At 38.0% G+C, this 18,359-nt stretch overlaps 2 protein-coding genes and 1 long non-coding RNA gene across 3 annotated transcripts; 1 reads left to right on the top strand and 2 right to left on the bottom strand.

The window, feature by feature from the left end:
* Positions 1–605: 605 nt before the first annotated feature.
* LOC126631631 (uncharacterized) lies at positions 606–4,117 on the bottom strand. Its single transcript, XR_007626422.1, has 2 exons — positions 1,402–4,117; positions 606–1,318 (listed from the first exon to the last, which is right to left on the bottom strand). It is a non-coding gene; the product is annotated as an uncharacterized LOC126631631 (long non-coding RNA).
* Positions 4,118–7,244: 3,127 nt separating this feature from the next.
* LOC126630991 (zinc-finger homeodomain protein 2-like) lies at positions 7,245–9,751 on the top strand. The gene is made up of 2 exons (XM_050301152.1): positions 7,245–8,234; positions 9,187–9,751. The coding sequence occupies exons 1-2, from the start codon at positions 7,442–7,444 to the stop codon at positions 9,243–9,245; spliced, it is 852 nt and encodes a 283-aa protein (XP_050157109.1). The 5' UTR covers positions 7,245–7,441; the 3' UTR covers positions 9,246–9,751.
* Positions 9,752–14,505: 4,754 nt separating this feature from the next.
* LOC126633191 (GEM-like protein 1) lies at positions 14,506–18,359 on the bottom strand. The gene is made up of 4 exons (XM_050303764.1): positions 17,883–18,359; positions 17,667–17,768; positions 16,968–17,239; positions 14,506–15,020 (listed from the first exon to the last, which is right to left on the bottom strand). The coding sequence occupies exons 1-4, from the start codon at positions 18,211–18,213 to the stop codon at positions 14,829–14,831; spliced, it is 897 nt and encodes a 298-aa protein (XP_050159721.1). The 5' UTR covers positions 18,214–18,359; the 3' UTR covers positions 14,506–14,828.

Genomic DNA, 18,359 nt, shown 5'->3' with positions numbered 1-18,359 from the left:
TGTGTTGAAAGAGCAGAGCTAGTGAATTGAAAAATATGGAGAATATCTATGTGCAAGTGCAAAAGCCAACTTTTATAATCCCTGTGTTGGGATTCTGCAGTGCCTATGAGCTAATGAGAACGGCCGCCCGACTAAGGTGACGACCCAAAAGCTCTTGGAACAAGGATTGTTTCTCACTAGAGAAGAATGGGATAAACTCCATATCGTCCCAGCTCCCTAACACCAACAATGTCAGAACAAAGGAAAAATGACCAAGTAGTTACAGTCAAGTCCTTAATTAAGAGACTGTTGGTGTATGGGAGAGAAAGAAAGCAAGAAAATGAGAGCTCAACCAAGAAAGAAGCTTCAAATAGCCAGAATATAGAAGGAGAAGAGTTTTTTGAGAAAGAGATAGAGGCAACCATACACATGGCTAAATGTATATATGACTTGGATTGGCCCGAGAGCCCAGACTCAGTTGAATTTTTGTGTATAGAACCTAACAAGCTAGCACCAGAAATACAAAACCTCTTAAGCCATCTCCAACCGAGGGCTGGCCAGAGGGCTCGTTTTAGCCCTCTGGCCCTCGAAGATATTAATATTTTAATGAACAATACAAGGCCATATTTGCCTCCGTCTCCAACCGAGGGCCAAAGGGCCAAACATAATTTATTATTTAAATTTAAAAACTACAACAACTTAAATTTAAAAACTACAACTTAAATTTAAAAAAGACAAATTAAATTTAAAAACTACAAAAACTTAAATTTAATATCCATAATCAACATCATCTTCATCATCCGTCATTGTAGGAGTATAGTCAGAGGTAAACAATTGCCGCCGAGTCATAATTTCTTTTTTTTTCCTATCAAAATAGGCCTTACTCATTGGAGTGTAATTCGAAGTGTTCATTTCCATATTCTTATCATCCATCTCTTCTTGTATTTTGTTTGGCCATTACTTCATGCCTACACTTCCTTTCTTCTGCCTCAAGGGCATTTTGCTCCGCCATTAATTGCAAAGAGGCCACCACTTCATGTTGAGCAACGTAATCATCATTTGCTTTACCCTTTTCCTTCAACCTTTGCGCCTTGTTTCGTCCCATAGCCCTAGGTATGGAACCTTCACCCGAACACGAATTTTCTACTCTTGTTTGTTGAATGGTATGACATCCATCTTTATCCATATCTGCAGTTGAGGATGCAGTTCCGAACACCGACGTATGAGCTCTATGTGGTGGATCTTCAAATAACACCCACCCTTTACAAATTTCCCAACAACTGTGAAACTGAAAGGGTTTCAAGCTGCTCTCCATATACAATTCCTCCGCTTGGCGTACCTAGAAAAAAATTAAAGGAAATGAATTTATGAAATTAAATGTAATATAATTAAATATTTAAAATAAATTGTGAAAACACTTACTTTGTCGTAGTAATTAGCACCGCTTTCATGTCTACTTGCAGCTGCTAACAATGCTTGATACCATTTTTTCACACTTGGTTGAAGATGTTTCTTCCATCTTGAAGAACAACTCTCGTGGTTTCAGATATTCAGTAAAGTGGTGCCTTCATAGAACTCTAAGTATTTTTTGGACACATGAGTCCAAACATCGTCATTTGTTTGACAATTCCCCCTCACACTATCTTCCGACACCCATCTATAAGCCTTGCAAAGAGCTTTATCTTCTTTTTGGCTCCAAACCCTACCTTTCATTGTAGACGAGGCAATTTGAAAATTATTGAAAAAATTGAAGGATAGATTTTTGAAAGAGGAAAGAAAATATGAGAATTGAAATGATGAAAATTTTGTGAGGAATGGTGAATGAATGGTTTAGGTATTTATAGGAAAAAAATTAGAATTTTTTAGAATTTAAAAAAAAAATGGGCCCAAAAAACCCAAAAAAAAAAAAATTGAATCCAACGGTAACTAGCGTCAGCTAGCCGTTGGATTCAAAATTTTCTTTAAGCAATCCTGTCAGTTATAACCGATAGGATTGCTCTGATTTTCTGGCCAGCCCTTTGGCCTTTTGGCCCTTTCAGATTACGTGGGGTACACGAGACCTCTGGCCTAGCCCTCGGTTGGAGATGGCTTTTGGGCTATTTTCAGCCCTTTGGCCTTCTGGACCCTTCGGTTGGAGATGGCCTTAGAAACTATTAATTTGAGGACTAAGGAGGATCCAAGGCCTCTACAGATCAGTGGCCTATTAGGAGCTGAAGATCAAGCAAAAATAGTTAGCCTTTTGCACGAGTTTAAAGACTGTTTTGCTTGGCATTACATTGAAATGCCAGGTTTAAATTCAACCTTAGTAGAGCATAGAATGCCTATTAATGAGGGATATAAACCTATAAAGCAAGCACCACAAAGGAAGTCAAAAGAGATAGAAGAAAATGTCAAAGAAGAGATTAAAAGGCTGGATTTATTAGGCTTGTCAAGTTGATGCTAATAATATAAGCACACTCAAATTAAACCCTCTTTTTGACAATTGTAGCAAAGTATGTAAGTAGGGATCGTTCTAAACCGGGGATTAGGAGGGCTTGCTAAAACCTCTAAACTGACTCAAAAACAAAAAGAAACAAAGTTAAAAATGTAAACAAAAGATTTTAAAACAAGAAAGTAAAAGGGGGATTTGAGTTTGGTGAAGTTGAAAGTAAAAACGAATAAACTAAAAACTTAAATAGATTTTAAACAAATTTGGGTTGAATGGATAATGGAAGGCTAGCTAAGGGGTTCTTCTCCACACATGTCTTGCTTGCATATAAAATGATTTCCAATTGCTCTTCGATAAGTTATGAATACTCAACGCCCCAAATTACCGTGAATTGCACTAATTAACTCTCAGTTTTTCAACAAGTTATTAGATTGGATGATTGCATACGACAACCCAAAACATTCCCTACAAGTTCCCTACATGAATTGCATAATAGAGATACAAGCAAGAATCATTAAGTTCTATGAAAAACATAAGCATTGACAAGGCACTCGTTACTATGATTTGCATGAAACTTATGCCAAGAATTTACTTAACGTGATTGTGACTAGCAACCTTCACTACTTGTGAATATAAGTTCATAACAATTAGGTGAAACTCCCTTATATTCTAGCGTCAAATTCATGCATGAAAATTAAGCGTGCACTCTCAACCAACATACACAAATTAGTTTTTATACGAACGGATAAGTAAATTGAATTCACAATTCAAGAAACGCAATTGGAAGTAATCAAATCATATAGCAAGCATAAACATGGTTTTGAATCCCCCCTAGCCAAGGGGGGTTTAGTTCCTCATTATTACAAAACAAAGATAAACAAATTTAACCATTGAAAAACAAAGGGAAGAAAGCACCTAAACGTTCCAACGATCCATGTTGGATAGCAAGCGCGTCCAAGGACTTTTCTCCTTCTCCTTGCCGCCACAACAAGGTTGGAATGATGTTGAAGGGTTGGTTATTTGGAGGAATGGATGGGAAGGGGTTTAGATATGTAGGAGAGGCAAGGAAAGGCTTGGAGAATGGTTAATTTCTGGATGAATTGAATGAGGTTGCTGCCATGGTATTTATAGGAAGAGGATGGACATGTTTAATGCAAAAATCTGGTGGAATGAAGTAGGTAAGGCATGGCAAGGTGGAGAATTGTTGGTGAGGGTAGGTTTTGAGTCATCCACTCACATGTCATGGTGAGTTAAGCATTGCATCATCCACTCAAATGTCATGGTGAGTTAAGCATTACATCATCCACTCAAATGTCATAGTGAGATAGGCATTGCATCATCACTAAAAAATCTGGTGGAAGTAAAACAAAGGGAAGGCCACGGCATTGATGAATTTTATGGGGTATGCATGGTTTTGAGTGAAGTTTTGGCCAATCCTTCTAGAAATTTATCCTTTCTTGCAACTTGTATTTGTTTCACCAGATTTTTAGCATGTTCCTAGCCTCTTTTTTTCTTCAAATTCGTCCATCCATCTTGCTCATATCATAAGTAATCCATTCCAAGCTCAAAACTGCTCCAAAATGCACCAAAATGCACTTTCTTGCTACCTTAACCCTTTGGACCTACAAACACACGAAAATGGCTTAAAGTACTAAAATAACTAAGAACTAATAACGTAAATGCAAGAAAACTAGTTAACTAAGTCGCATAAATATGCGTCTATCACAAGTATGTTGAGTGGTTAGCCAACATTGTACCTGTATTAAAAGCTATAACTAATGCAGTTTGGTGTTGTGTTGACTATAGAAACATTAATAGAGCCATGCTTAAAGATGAATACCCTATGTCCATGGCTGACCTATCCATAGATGCAGTTGCAAAACACAAAGTTTTATCTTTCATGAATGGGAATGCTGGTTATAATCAGATAAAAATGACTAAAGAAGAAATACATAAACAACTTTTAGATGCCCAGGACATGTCAAAGCATATGAATACTTGGTAATGGTAATGCCATTTAGACTAAAAAATGTTGGTGCAACTTATCAAAGAACAATGAATGTTATTTTTCATGACTTCATGACTTGATTGGCCATAGCATGGAAGTATACATTGATGACATCGTGGTGAAGCATAAAACTAAAGAACAACACCTAGTAGACCTCAGACAAGCCTTAACAAGAATGAGGACCCATAAGTTGAAAATGAACCTAAGAAATGTGCTTTTGGGGTAAAATCAAGCAACTTTTTGGGGTTCCTTGTTCATCAAATAGGGGTAGAGGTCGACAAAAACAAGGCTCGGGCAATAATGGAATCACCTTCTCCCACCAATAAAGTACAAATGCATAGGTTACTGGGGAAAATCAACTTCCTAAGGAGATTCATTGCTAACTTGGCGGGAAAGATTCCAATCTAATGATAGAGTCAGAGAAGTCTGAGGCTTCAGTAATCGGGCGAGAAGAAGAAGACCAGTCATGGGTAATATCCACGACTCTGCTCGAGGGCTTTAACCCAAAGACTTGAGCCATGTCGAGAAGGGTTGGGATCCAGAACAGAAGAGATGTAGTCAGAATGTTGGGCTTGGCGACGACCATGACCTTTGAGAGCATGATGAGCTCGTATATCCCATTATTCATCCACTTCTTCTTGAAAATGGGTTCGAGCTCATTACCCATTGTGCCTAGGCTTTATCCTTCATCAGAGAGAAGCTTCTTCGATGGGTAGACCACTTAGAGGATGAGATGCTAGCTTCGGCCTAATACAGATTGAGGGTGAACCAATTGGCCTTGGGCATGTTGTTCTCCACGGAAATTGGGACCCTTGAAGTCCAGGTAGGTCCCAAAGAGTGTACCTCATCCCTTTTCGAAGAAAATTGAAGTATTCAGGCCAACCCAAGGGCGATGAAGGCCATTAAGGAGGCGACACATGTTGACAATGCCATCACGGGATTCATATACAGGACGAATAGTTTTGGGGGGGCCATTGGTTGATTTTGAAGAAAATGGGGATGAATTGAAGTCAGGAAGCAAGAAAGAACAGAAAGCAAGAGAGTTCTGAGAAATTTGGGGATTCTGGAAATTCGAAAGATTGGAATTGCTAAGGTAATTTGACCGAGAGGTTTAACTGGAGGTTATATAGTAAGCAGTTAGTTAACGTTGGAAATTATGGGTTAGTGCAAAGGTTTAGTTAACAACGGCTGTTTAAGTGGTGTAAGTCCTAAGTAAAGGCATGGGGTTCATTTTAATCATCATTGACGCCTCGGATTGCAGACTCAACAATGATTAAATGGGGCATTGTTTGGGTTAATATTTGAATATTGGGCTTGAATGAAGGAAAGCCCAAGGATGCCAAATTAAATGAAGACTTGCCCGAAACCCAACATCGAGCCCAAAGACAAACTGAAGCCTTCTTAGCCAAGACACAAGCCACGTGTCTATAACTGAGATGACAAGTGATGGAGACCGACCTATTATCAGCCAAAAAGCACTTTCCAGTGGCACTACAAGTAAAAAGCTGATGACTCACTACCCTCCAAGAGCTTTCGGGCAAGATCAAAGCCCTGACCTTCTGGCCAAATCGCCTATAAAAGAAAAACAGACAACAGAGATAAGGACACTCAACCAATCAAACAAACAAACATACAAATTCTGCTCTCAATCCATATTTGCAACCAAAAAGCTGAAACCCACCCAAATTCAGTCCTTTTAGCAATAGTTTCCTTAGAAAAAGCTATCTTTGTCTAGTATAAAAGCTCTGCTACTTCCCCAGTGTTGTACTATCGATTCCCTCATGTAAACTTGTTTACCATCCATCCCTTTTAGCATACAATCCCTGTAAACTTAAAGAGAAGTGGTTGCAAGAGGTTCAACCTTGCCAGATAAGGTGAAATCTTGCCCGAGTCTCTTTGTTTGTCCTCTAAATTAGTAGATCTATTGCTTAATGCACTCTTCAGCATGTATTCAAGTCATTTCCACATATTTTCTACTTTAAGAGTCTCATTTGCATCTGGATCTGGTTGACTTAATATATCTGTTTTCATTAAGAATAACTTGGAACCAAACAAATGACTTAAAGGGCTCTAGACTCCCTCCATTCGAACATACAAGGTCATGAACTAAAAGTCTTTCGTCACAAGGCAAGAAAAAGAACTTAATGCAGACTTAACCCATATGCGACATTCCTTTGATAACAAGAAGTTTGAGTAACTTGGGGCGCAAATAATCAACTTAAAACATACTTGTTCTACATCTACTATACTGAGATAGCAATGGCGCACCTAAGCATTTAGTTAGTTTTGATTGCGAGCCTCAAGGCCTACACCTAAAGCCCCACAAAGGCACATTTCAAAACTAACTTCAAGCTCTTATTGCGGCACACAAGACAAGCAAGAGCCCGACTACCAAACATACGCATCCAAAGTGCCAATCCCTTGGGGAGCTTTGTTGAGGGCCAGAGACCTTCTGCAGAGAAATCTTTGCCCAAACAGGATGTCTGATTCTTACATATAATAATCAAACGAAAGTAACTAAAAGTAAATGAAGGAGGCAAACTTAAGTTTTGTCAAGTTGACTAAAGTAATGTGTTTTCTCTGCATCTAACTCAACTCAATTTTCATAATTTAAATAAATTTAATATATTCTTCCATCGTTTGTAAACAGAAAAAAAAAATGTAAATGAAAGGGAAATGTTTGGAGGAGGACTGGGGAATTGATGGCCACATTCTCCAGCCTCTTATCTTCTTCTCCATAAAAAAGTACCCATGACAAGATAACAAAAAAAGTAAAAGAAAATTAACAGTTATTTGAAATAAAAAAAAAATTAATAATATTAATTACTATTCTGTAATACATAACACTTGGATGTAATACAAACCAACATTTAGCAGTAGTCATTTACATTTGTCTGTCTCCGGTTGAGGAAGCTTTATTGTTGGTGTTGATCGTCATCTTTATTAGTTCATTGGGTTCACCAGCAACCATGTAGATCTTCACTTCTCCTTAAAAATTCAGAGAGAGAGAGAGGGAGAGAGAGAGAATGGAATTTGATGAGCACGAAGAGCAAGACGAGGAGATGGAGATGCAGGCGGCGCCACCGGGTTACGCCTCTGTTGCAGAGAGTTCCAGGCCCAAAATGGGGCCCGCCGGCGAGGAGACCGTCTCCAGTGCTCGAAAAAGGGGGACTGCCGCAGCACCCAATTCCACCACCACCACTACCCTAGCCACCATGGTCCGGTACAGGGAATGCCTCAAGAACCACGCCGTTAGCATCGGCGGTCACGCCCTCGACGGCTGTGGCGAGTTTCTCTCTGCGGGGGATGAGGGCACCATCGACGCCCTAAAATGTGCCGCCTGCAACTGCCACCGCAACTTCCATCGCAAGGAGTCCGAGGGCGAGTTAATTCATCACCACCAGGGTGCCGGTGGGGCCCACCACCACCACCATCAGCATCAATTCTCCTCAGGCTACTGTTGCCCACCGCCGCCGCCTTCTGGCTACCTGATCACCTCGCCGCACGCAAGGCCTACACTAGCCTTGCCTGCGGCATCCATCGGAGGCCGCGGAGGGTCTCATAGTAGGGAAGAGGGAGAGGACGTGTCGAATCCAAGTTCGAGTGGCGGTGGAGGCGGAGGAGGATTTGGGATGAGTAAGAAGAGACACCGGACAAAGTTCACGCAGGAGCAGAAGGAGAAGATGTTGGAGTTTGCGGAGAAAGTTGGGTGGAGGATTCAGAAACACGACGAGGCGGCGATTGAGGAGTTTTGCGGAGAGACTGGAGTGAAGCGCCATGTGTTCAAGGTTTGGATGCACAACAACAAGCACACTCTTGGTAAGAAATTAGTGCCCTAATTAACCATATTTTATTTGATTTAATGCCTACTTAGCTAAGTAGCTAGCTCAGCAAGAAAGAAATGTTGCAGTGTTCTAATTACCCAGTTAATTAATCAAATTATGTTCGTGTTATGATTAATCTTTAGCTTTAGCACCCTTAACTCATGATCATGCAAGTACAATGATGATTTTTCTTAATTTAGTGTTAATTAATGATGATTTAATTAACTTGCTAAGCTTAGTTAATTAGATAGGGTTTCATCCCTTGGTTTCAACAAAAAAGGGTTTCATCACTCGATTTCAACAAAAATAGGTTTTCATCTAAATTTCCTTCTTCTAATTAATTTGTGTGATTAACATCTGGATTTTGTGCTAATTAGTTAACATATATACTGATTAAGACCACATTAACTTTTTCTGACATGTTTTACTCAGTGCAGCATGTTCTCACTGAGATATAACATTTGCCCTAAAAACCCAAAACTGGAATGCTGTTTCTTTCAACTGGATGCGTTTTAGGGCAGTTTTTCTATTTCGAGTAAAAATAGAAAAATGGAGAAAACCAATAGAAGAGGGAAAGCTTATGATAATTTAAACTAAACTGGGTTCTGATTAATTAATTAATTAGTTAGTTAGTTCCCATTAATCACATGATTAAAGACCCAGAGAATTTCATAAACTCCAATCGAAACGTGTAATAAGCATGCAAAGCAAAGCTGAAAACTGCTCTCACTTTGTTTTGTTTATTAATTTAATTTATTATTCTGGATTACTTTCTGCGTTTTGGGTTTTTGGAAGTTCATCCACATTTGTCAATCTTATCCTTATTTTCTTCCATGATCACCGCCTTATCTTATAGCTTGACCCTCTCTCTATCTCTCATATTAATTTTGGTTCTTCCATGATCACCGCCTTATCTTATAGCTTGACCCTCTCTCTATCTCTCAGATTAATTTTGGCTCAACCTTCATATTGCATTAGTCTGTGGACACTTCCATCTCAAAACTGAAACAAGATGATAAAATTTCACCTATTTTTGAGCTTACCGGACACATGTGATCTCATCAACTGCATTTGTTTTAATTTATCTACTTTCTTTTTGAAAAAGAAAAGGAAATTCTTTTGGTGCTTTCCTATTTTCGAAAAATTAATTCTAAGCATGTAACGGCAACATGATGTAGTATGCTGCGACGTGGTGTGTATATAAGTCTTCATTACTATAACACGCGTAGTGGACCACATTTTTGTTCTAGTTGGTCGTGTATGCTTGTTGTTTTATTTAGCTTATCGTTTACACATAGTGTTATAATCTCATTCTTTTTTTCTCTAGTCATGAATGTTGAATAAATTTATGTATTTGTGAGAAGATAATATTAATTCTTATGTGTGAAACAGTGTATAGTGTAAAAAATCGTTTGTACTAAGAGGATTTTCCTACTCTTAATTTGTCTCAATTAATAATGATCAAAATCCTCTTCGCTAGTAACCTAGAAAAAAGGGGTTTCATTTTTACAAGTCTTGCACTACACCCGTACGATGTTAATCAATTGAATAAAATAAGCATCAACTAATTATTGGTCTATTGATAATTTTCTTCACATTGTGAGAAGAAATATGTAGTTTAAATACCCCCACCCACATTGATAAAAATAAAATTTGAGGAAATGATACATAAATTTTTTGGTTTTTACTTTAAGAGGAAAAATAACTATTTCTTTACCAAATAGAAGAAAGGGTTAATCGTTTCGCATGGAACAACATTAATGGATGCTCGTGGAAAGCCTCAGAGGCTATGATATATATGATGGATGGATGATTATCTTAACATGTATTTTATGTTTTCTCTGATTAATTTTAGCAATTCAATCTCAAGTTCCTAATTGATTTGTTCACGCTAACCAAGAATCTGGTCGATGAAATTAAGTTGCATGAACAACTGAACAAGTACATTCGCTACAATGGTCGCATGCGAAGCACTTACCCTCCTTCAAAAGAGTGAAGATCATTACACTCAGAAAACTCCCGCCCGTCCCTCTACAAAAATTACACATCCTATAGGAGAGTTACAGAAACAATTACACGTCCTATATTACTGTAAATTTCGATTATCGTAGCTAGCACTTGATCTTCTTAAATAATTGGTCAATTTCTTGACAGTTTACAATGCAAACTACTCTCTTCCAGTTTGTAGTACTTTTTTTTTTTTTTTTTTTTTGAGTTCTTCGATGTTTTTACATTAGGAGGAAGGGGAATTCGGCTAAGTCACACAATGGGCAGCCTAATTTAGTATTAAATTTTTCATCTACGAGATTCAAACCTAAGATCTCTCACTTCTAAGAGGAATACTACTAAACCGTAGTACTAAGTGGCTCCAGTTTGTAGTACTTAACTAAAGAGAGTACTATCTATGTATGCATCATTTATGGCATCACCATCCTCAAGAGCCAGCATAATCATTAGATCAGAGTCACAATATAGCATATATATATTGAACGATCTTGAAGAATAATACTTCAAATATATACATATATGTACCTTTAAATAAGATATACATCGTTAGTTTAGTTGACCAATAAGTATGGCATTTTTTTGAATGTGGGCAATCTCATTGGTATTGTTGATACTACGAACTTAAAATTGTCAATATGTGATGGATATGACTGTTGATATATATGTCGTAGATATTGTGTCTACAAATATTATTCATTGGAACGTAGAAGAATTGTCTATATATTGAAATATCTTTGAAGTTGTATCTAAAAAATAAATGATTTGGAACATAAAATCACATCCTCGACAAAACACTAGTAATATATATCTTTTATTTACAACACAATTAGTGGAGTGGTAATGGTAATGGCGAAGATATATGGAAAAGAAATTAATAGTTACGTAATTAGTGGAGTGGAGGATTGAAGGTGTTGGAAAAACTATGTAAGCTCGTGTTGCTGCTGCTTTATTCTAAACAGGTGGCCTCTCTATCTCTGTGCCTCTCTATCCATCTGATCACAAAATACAAATGGGACTGACATTACAACTAATATATTTGTTGGGATGAAGTGCGGATTTAGTTCTTGAACTATCACATCAGTGAAAATTAGATTCTTGAATTATTTTTTCGGTAAAATAAGTCTCTAAAATAATTAAAAATTGCTAATTTCATCCCTATTATTATATTCAAAGTTATTTTATCCAATTTTTCGTCAACTTAAGTCACTTGACATACTTTAGAGTGCAATACCATCATTTTCTCGCCTAAAAACCCTTAACATTTCATATAGGTTGTGAATCTACTTAACATTTCATATAGGTTGTGAATCTAACATCTAATTTACCCACCAAAGTTAACTTACAATATTTCTTATGTAAAACTACCAATTTACCCTCCAAAGTTAACTCCATACACTATTTCTTTATGAAAAACTACCAATTTGCCCTCCAATGTGTATCACATGCAAGTAATATGACTTAAATTGACGGAAAATTGAAATATAGTAGCTTCGAATATAATATTAGGGACGTAATTGGCAGATTTTTACAATTCAAGGACTAATTTTTCTGAAAAATAGTTTAGGGACCTAATTTTCACTGAGGTGATAATTCAGGGACTAAATTGGCAGTTCACCTTATCTGTTTGTATCGGTTAAAAATATAGATGAGTAACATTATTGTACGTATTTTTGTTTGTGGTAAAAGAAGGATAATTTTCCAATAACTAAAGTGCGCATCCATGCATTATTGATTCCTAATTGTTGATACATGTATGCTCAATTATGAGATTGTGCATGAATTAACGACTATAAATTATTCAGGTGCAACTGAAAAAATGAGTTTTATAAGGTTCCTTTTTACCTTAAGAAATGACTTATATTTTCTGTAAGATCCCACATCGCCCAGGGGTATGGATCCTCTAAGCCTTATATATATATTCACATCTCTACCTAGCACAAGGCTTTTTGGGAGCTCATTGGCTTCGGGTTCCATCAGAACTCTGAAGTTAAGCGAGTTCGCGCAAGATCAATCCCATGATGGGTGACCCACTGGGAATTTCTCGTGTGAGTTCCCAGAAACAAAACCCTAAGGGCGTGGTCGGAGCCCAAAGCAGACAATATCGTGCTACGGCGGAGTCGAGCCCAGGATGTGGTGGATTGGAAGATCCCACATCGCCCAGGGGTGTGGATTCTCTAAGCCTTATATGTATATTCTCATCTCTACCTAGCACGAGACCTTTTGGGAGCTCACTGGCATGCCTTTTGGGAGCTCACTGGCATGCCTTTTGGGAGCTCACTGGCTTCAAGTTCCATAGGAACTTTGAAGTTAAGCGAGTTCGCGCGAGAGCAATCCCATAATGGGTGACCCACTAGGAAGTTCTCGTGTGAGTTTCCAGAAACAAAATCGTAAGGGGGTGGTCGACGCCCAAAGCGGACAATATCATGCTATGGTGGAGTCGAGCCCGAGATGTGGTGGGGGCTCGGGCTGGGATGTGACATTTTCAATCAAGTAAGTTCTTGATTTCTTGGAGAACATCAAACTTGGGCGTTGTTTGGTATTGCCTTTGCCACTATCACCACCACCACTGTTGCCATTGTCGTTGTCGCTATAACCCCATACTCATCTCTGCTTCTATTATGCTTTTACATTGCTATTCATACTAGTATAATTTTGCAAAATATAGTTTACCAAACACCTAATTGCTTTATTTTAAAAGCATAATAGAAGCAATTTTTTAAGTGATCAATAATAATGTAGCTTACATACACATTATCTAAATTGAATCGCACCTACATGTAACAGGCTATATACACATTTCTTCCCAAAAGATGCGAACTGAAATTTGAACATGGTAAAGATAAATAATGATAACCCCTTAAATTACAAGCCTGTTGTTTTCCTGTGCATTTCTAAAGGCCTCAATTGTGGTTGCTCATTCCATTACCACAATTCTACAATTCCTGTGTCTTCAGAGAATCAGAGCAGTTTATGCAATTTTGGAAAGATAATACTTATGGGTAGTGATGTCAACACGCCTTTTTTTTACTTTGAGCGTATCTTCTGATATTTTTGACGGTTAATTTTTTTTAATTGTTAAATCTAACTGTTACGAAATTAGAGGGGTGTGTATGAGGTTAAATCATTTTCCTGTCTGATTATTTGATCTCCAATTAGTATTACTGATTTCTGTATTTGTACTATCTCCCAATATGTTGGTAGAGTCTATTTCTATTAAAGAGATTGTACAAATAAATGAAAACTATAGCATTACTCGAAAAAGAATATACTAGGTTATGTAAATTATAAACCATCGTAGATAAGTTCTTATATTGGAAAGCAACTTATATGACACAGGTTCTCTATCGCTGCGTGATCCATACCAATGATACAATACCATGTAAGCAGAAACTTACATGTGGTATTATATCTTTGACACAAAACGTCACAGTGATGTAGCCACACCAAGAAAGTCCTCTGATTGGGCAAATGATGACCCCTACTAGCTACATTGGTCCATCTTTAAAATCTTTCTGACCAAGCTATGGACTAGAGCTTGACCCCAAGTCTAAGTGTATGATGTCTTGCAGGTGCAGGAGTAGGCCTGGGTCAATACATGTTGTAGTTTTTGGAAAAATCGACGTAATGGACCAGAGACCAGACTAGACCCTATATTCTAAGCTATACTCTTCGTTTAAACAAATGATATTGTTTCCACTAAAAGAAAATGAGTAACCTTAACCTCATAATTAACTAGTAATAATGTAATTCAAATTCTCTTTTGACGAAAATCGAACCTTAGCCCTCACTTATAAGTGAAAAAGAATACTACTAAACCGTACTATTAAGGCCCCGTTTGGGATTGAGGTGATTTTAAAAAAAGCCACTGTGAAAAAAAACTGAGGGTCATTTTTGTGTTTGGTAAACTGAAAAAAAAGGGCTTATTTTGGAAGCTGCTGTGAGAATAAGCTGAAAATCAAAGGAAAAGCTGAAGCTGCTATTTGCTGCTTTGAAAAAAAGCCAGTTTTTTCAAAGCACACGGAGCTACAGTGCTCCTTTAATGAAAAGACACACTATCATCCTGCTTTTTTTTCCAAAAGCACTTTCACAAAAAAGTTTACCAAACACTCTACTGGCTTTATTTCACAGCCGCTTATTCTCACAACACAGCCGCTTATTTTCACAGCAGCTTTTTTTCAAAGCACAGCAATACCAAACCAGCCCTAAGTAGCAATCTTCTTCCTCACTTAGTAATTTTATAGAAAACAAAATTGCTCACATTCAGAATAAGCAAGTTTTCTCATTGATTGATACCATATTCACAACAACGTTATAGTCTGAAAATATCATGTATATAATCACAAATGTCATTTACAACAAATATAGACTCCACTAAAACCTCCGACGTCCCAAATACCATAAATCGCTACACCGGAAAAGTAAAGTTGCAATCTGTGGTTTCCGACAAGAAATATAGCACAGCAATTCCACGAACCGAACAAAAATACATACACCATCCACATTATAGCTCATGGATTCCATATTCCGAAGGATAATTCATCTCCATACACGTTTTGCCAACATGATTTCCTCTTGCTTACACTCATACGCTGTGGGGATGAGGATGCGGCTGCAGCGCTTCTTGAAGATGTTTCACAGCACTATCGTAGTGCACAAAGCTCATGAACCAAAACTCATGGTTGTCAACAGAGACGACCTGGATGTACTTTTCAGCTGCTTTCACTTTGCTCGTTGATGGATTGACTGCCTTCAGCTGATGTAATGGAATAATCACCTACATATGACAAGGAATCAAACCAGATTATGTTGATAGCTAACAAAGACATTTTAACATATCAACAGTAACTCAACTACTGAAAACTAACCGGATGAAAGAAAAAAGATAGAGCCATTAGTGGGATCATAATAGTCTTTAAAATGATGAATAAATAATAAAATATAGAGTTTCGGTTTCACTACTTGTAAGTTGTAACCCTTAAATATGAAACCACAGCATTTTACGTATTTAAAATGCTTCACCAATCAGACGGTTTGGCTTTATAATGATATATAAATAGGACATGGACATGCAAAAAAAAAATGTCAAAGAAATAGCTGGCTTGTTAAAAGTATATTTGGAAAAAGATTTGTGTCAAAAAAATAGACCTCTCTTAAAAGGATTGTCAAAGTGCATCATCTACATTAACGACAATAACCAGGATTTGGTTGTTACAAAACAAGCATGGGTTCAGCAGCGATTAGACGACTAAAGGGAAGAAATCAAAATATAGGATCGTTCTCAATACAAGATTTTCAAGATCTTCTATTTACCCATTACCTTGCTTGGCCAACTCTTTCAAATTTCAATTAAAATATAAATCCTTTCATCCTCTGTTCAACGTTGAGGAAGGGAACAATCATTGAAGTCTTTAAGCCTTTCCACCTACTAATATCACTCGAGTATAACCTAAAGGAAGGATCATTTTAGTTGTATTCTTCCTATTGCTTTCTTTGTCACATCATTCTTAATGACAGCCTTGTCATGTCAAACATTTCTGCATTCAAGTCTATCAAAATATAACTAGGTACCTCACGACTAAATTGTCAATGTATATAAAAAATAAAGATCAACCAACATATCATACTCCCAAACTAAAGTTAGAGTTCCTATAATACCAAGTTCAAATATTTGTATCCCTCGCCGAGATTGACCCATTAAAGTTAGAGTTCCTATAATACCAAGTTCAAATATTTGTATCCCTTGTCGAGATTGACCCATTAAAGTCAGCACCACACCAAAACCTTCAAACAATAGCTACGTATCTAAAAAGAATCATTCAATACCAACCCACTAATAGTTTCCAAAAGAATAAATGCAATCAGGCTTTTAATGACCAGAAATTATCATAAGGAAATGATAGTAGTATACAACCTGACCATATGTATTGTGATAGACATAATAAGTAAAACCATTTTAGCAAAGATTAGTCTCAGAACAGAGAAAGACAAATTAATGTAAAGTGACATCTTACAAATAGCGCGTTTCTTTTTATTAAGTGTTCATACAAACCAACACAAGGTTGAGTTACCTAACTCAGGATTTAGGTTGTCATGGTCAAAGGTTGTGTATATCCTTCTTACCTCATGAAACGTGATTTCCTTTTCAGGTAAAACCAACAACTGAAATGTTTTGACACCTATAGGTTGGGGGTAAAAAATTAACAAAGGGATATATTGCTCACAAGGTCAAAGTTACACAAGCACTAACCTATCCCTGAGGTTAAGTGGAATTACAGAAACATCCCTCTTACTTTGAGAAATTAAATTAATCTCCCTTAGAGATTTACGAAAAAAAGCTGATCCCTCATATATTTATCATGACCTATCTTTCAGATTAAACGCACCATGGAAGTGAAATCTCTATTTTCAATTAAAACCTACCTCAGCATTCAAACTGTCTCAGCATTCAATTTTATTTCAGAATCTTAGACCTACCAAAACACAAGAGAAGAGTCTAACATCTAAAATTGAGCGGAAGTTTCTATAATATCACTAACCTCAAGAGGTTAGGTAACTTACCCTATTTTATAAATATCAAATCATGTAATATGAAAGTTAAAAATCTGAGAGAAATTCAAACTGCACTCTCACCATTTGGAAGCATAGACGGCTCCTAAGTCATAACTCCAAAAAGGTGACAATTGGTTCAAAAGCATAGGCAAACAGAAGTAATCCAATATACCTTATAATAGCTCCATTCAGTCCGGTCACCAACTGTGTATGAAAGGGGATCGTCACTGCAAAATGCAAGCTTAGCTGATGACAAATATAAAATTCCCATTACTGGGCCAGCAGATGTGGATAGGTAGCAAGCAAATGTCTTTAGAAGTTGCTCCTCTGGGACAGTCTCAAAATTGTGTCGAAAGATCTTCTCATAACCACCTTCTGCAAGTACTTTTGTGCTCTGAGCAATTCTTGTCACAGCAGCATCAGCAAAACTGGGTCCCGTTTTCACTAGTTCAGGAAAGCAGCAGTACATGCATTATGTCTCACAAATACAACAGCAGAAAGTTTACTATGAATTCAGTACATGATGATAATGCCAATGATGAAGTCGGTAAAAAAAACAATCCAGAGGCAAAATCCTAACTCTAAAGACCACTCCAACTAAAAGCACACATATTGAACCCATTCCTGATTCCCAACTCCCAACACGCAATATTGACACCAATCCTTCTACCAAACAGGAATGCTTCGCATAGAAATGTCATGCAATTGCTTAACCATGTTGGAACAACACAAAGACCGCAATTAACAGCATACTAGGCATAACATTTGCTCGTGGCAATGAATTACATCGGCTAATACAGAATTCTAGAGCATGCACAAGACGATTGTCATTGCGGATTCACATTCAAAATAACCAGAATTGAATACTTACAGTGTTGCCACATGTTGCCAGCAAGATCCTCGGCCTTCTTGGTGGCCTCCGCAGCCTTCTTTCCCCATTTTCCGAGAGCATCTTTCACTGAATCCATCGATTCTAATACCCACAACAAACAATACGACACAATAACACTCACAAATTCATCATTTCAACAGCAAAAACCCTAACTTATCAAAGAATTGAACACACAAGTGTTGGTTGGTTACTCACTCTTGACGGAGGAGGGGGGAGGCGGCGCAGGAGTGGCGACGTAGGGATTGGACTCCGCCGGCATGGAGGTGGCGGCGTCGCCGGGGATCGGAGCGCGAGCCTCGGCGTGAACCACCGGCGGAGGAACAGGCGGCTGCACCGGCGGGCCCTCCGACTTCGGGAGCGGAGGCGCTTCAGAGGCGATGGAGACGGAGGTCCAAGTTTCAGAGTGGGGAGGCGGAGCGACGTCGTTGAGATCGACCTTAGGGTACGGAGCGTAGTCTTCGGAGTGAGATGGTGGTGGCGGGTGATCAGGTGCAGGCGGTGCTGCTGCCACCTTGTGGTCGCTCATTTTGTAGTGATTGGGACACTGGAATCTTTGTCTTGTTGGGGAATTCAAACGGCTTGTTCGGCGGCGGAGTCTGCGAGAAGACCACTGGCGCGACAAGATTTATTTGGGATTTTGGTTTTGGACAGTTTGTAAAGAGGTGAACTTGC

The sequence above is a fragment of the Malus sylvestris genome, chromosome 8 (genome assembly GCF_916048215.2).
Source record: "Malus sylvestris chromosome 8, drMalSylv7.2, whole genome shotgun sequence".
Taxonomy (NCBI): Eukaryota; Viridiplantae; Streptophyta; class Magnoliopsida; order Rosales; family Rosaceae; genus Malus; species Malus sylvestris.
This window is presented reverse-complemented; position numbering and strand designations above follow the sequence as displayed.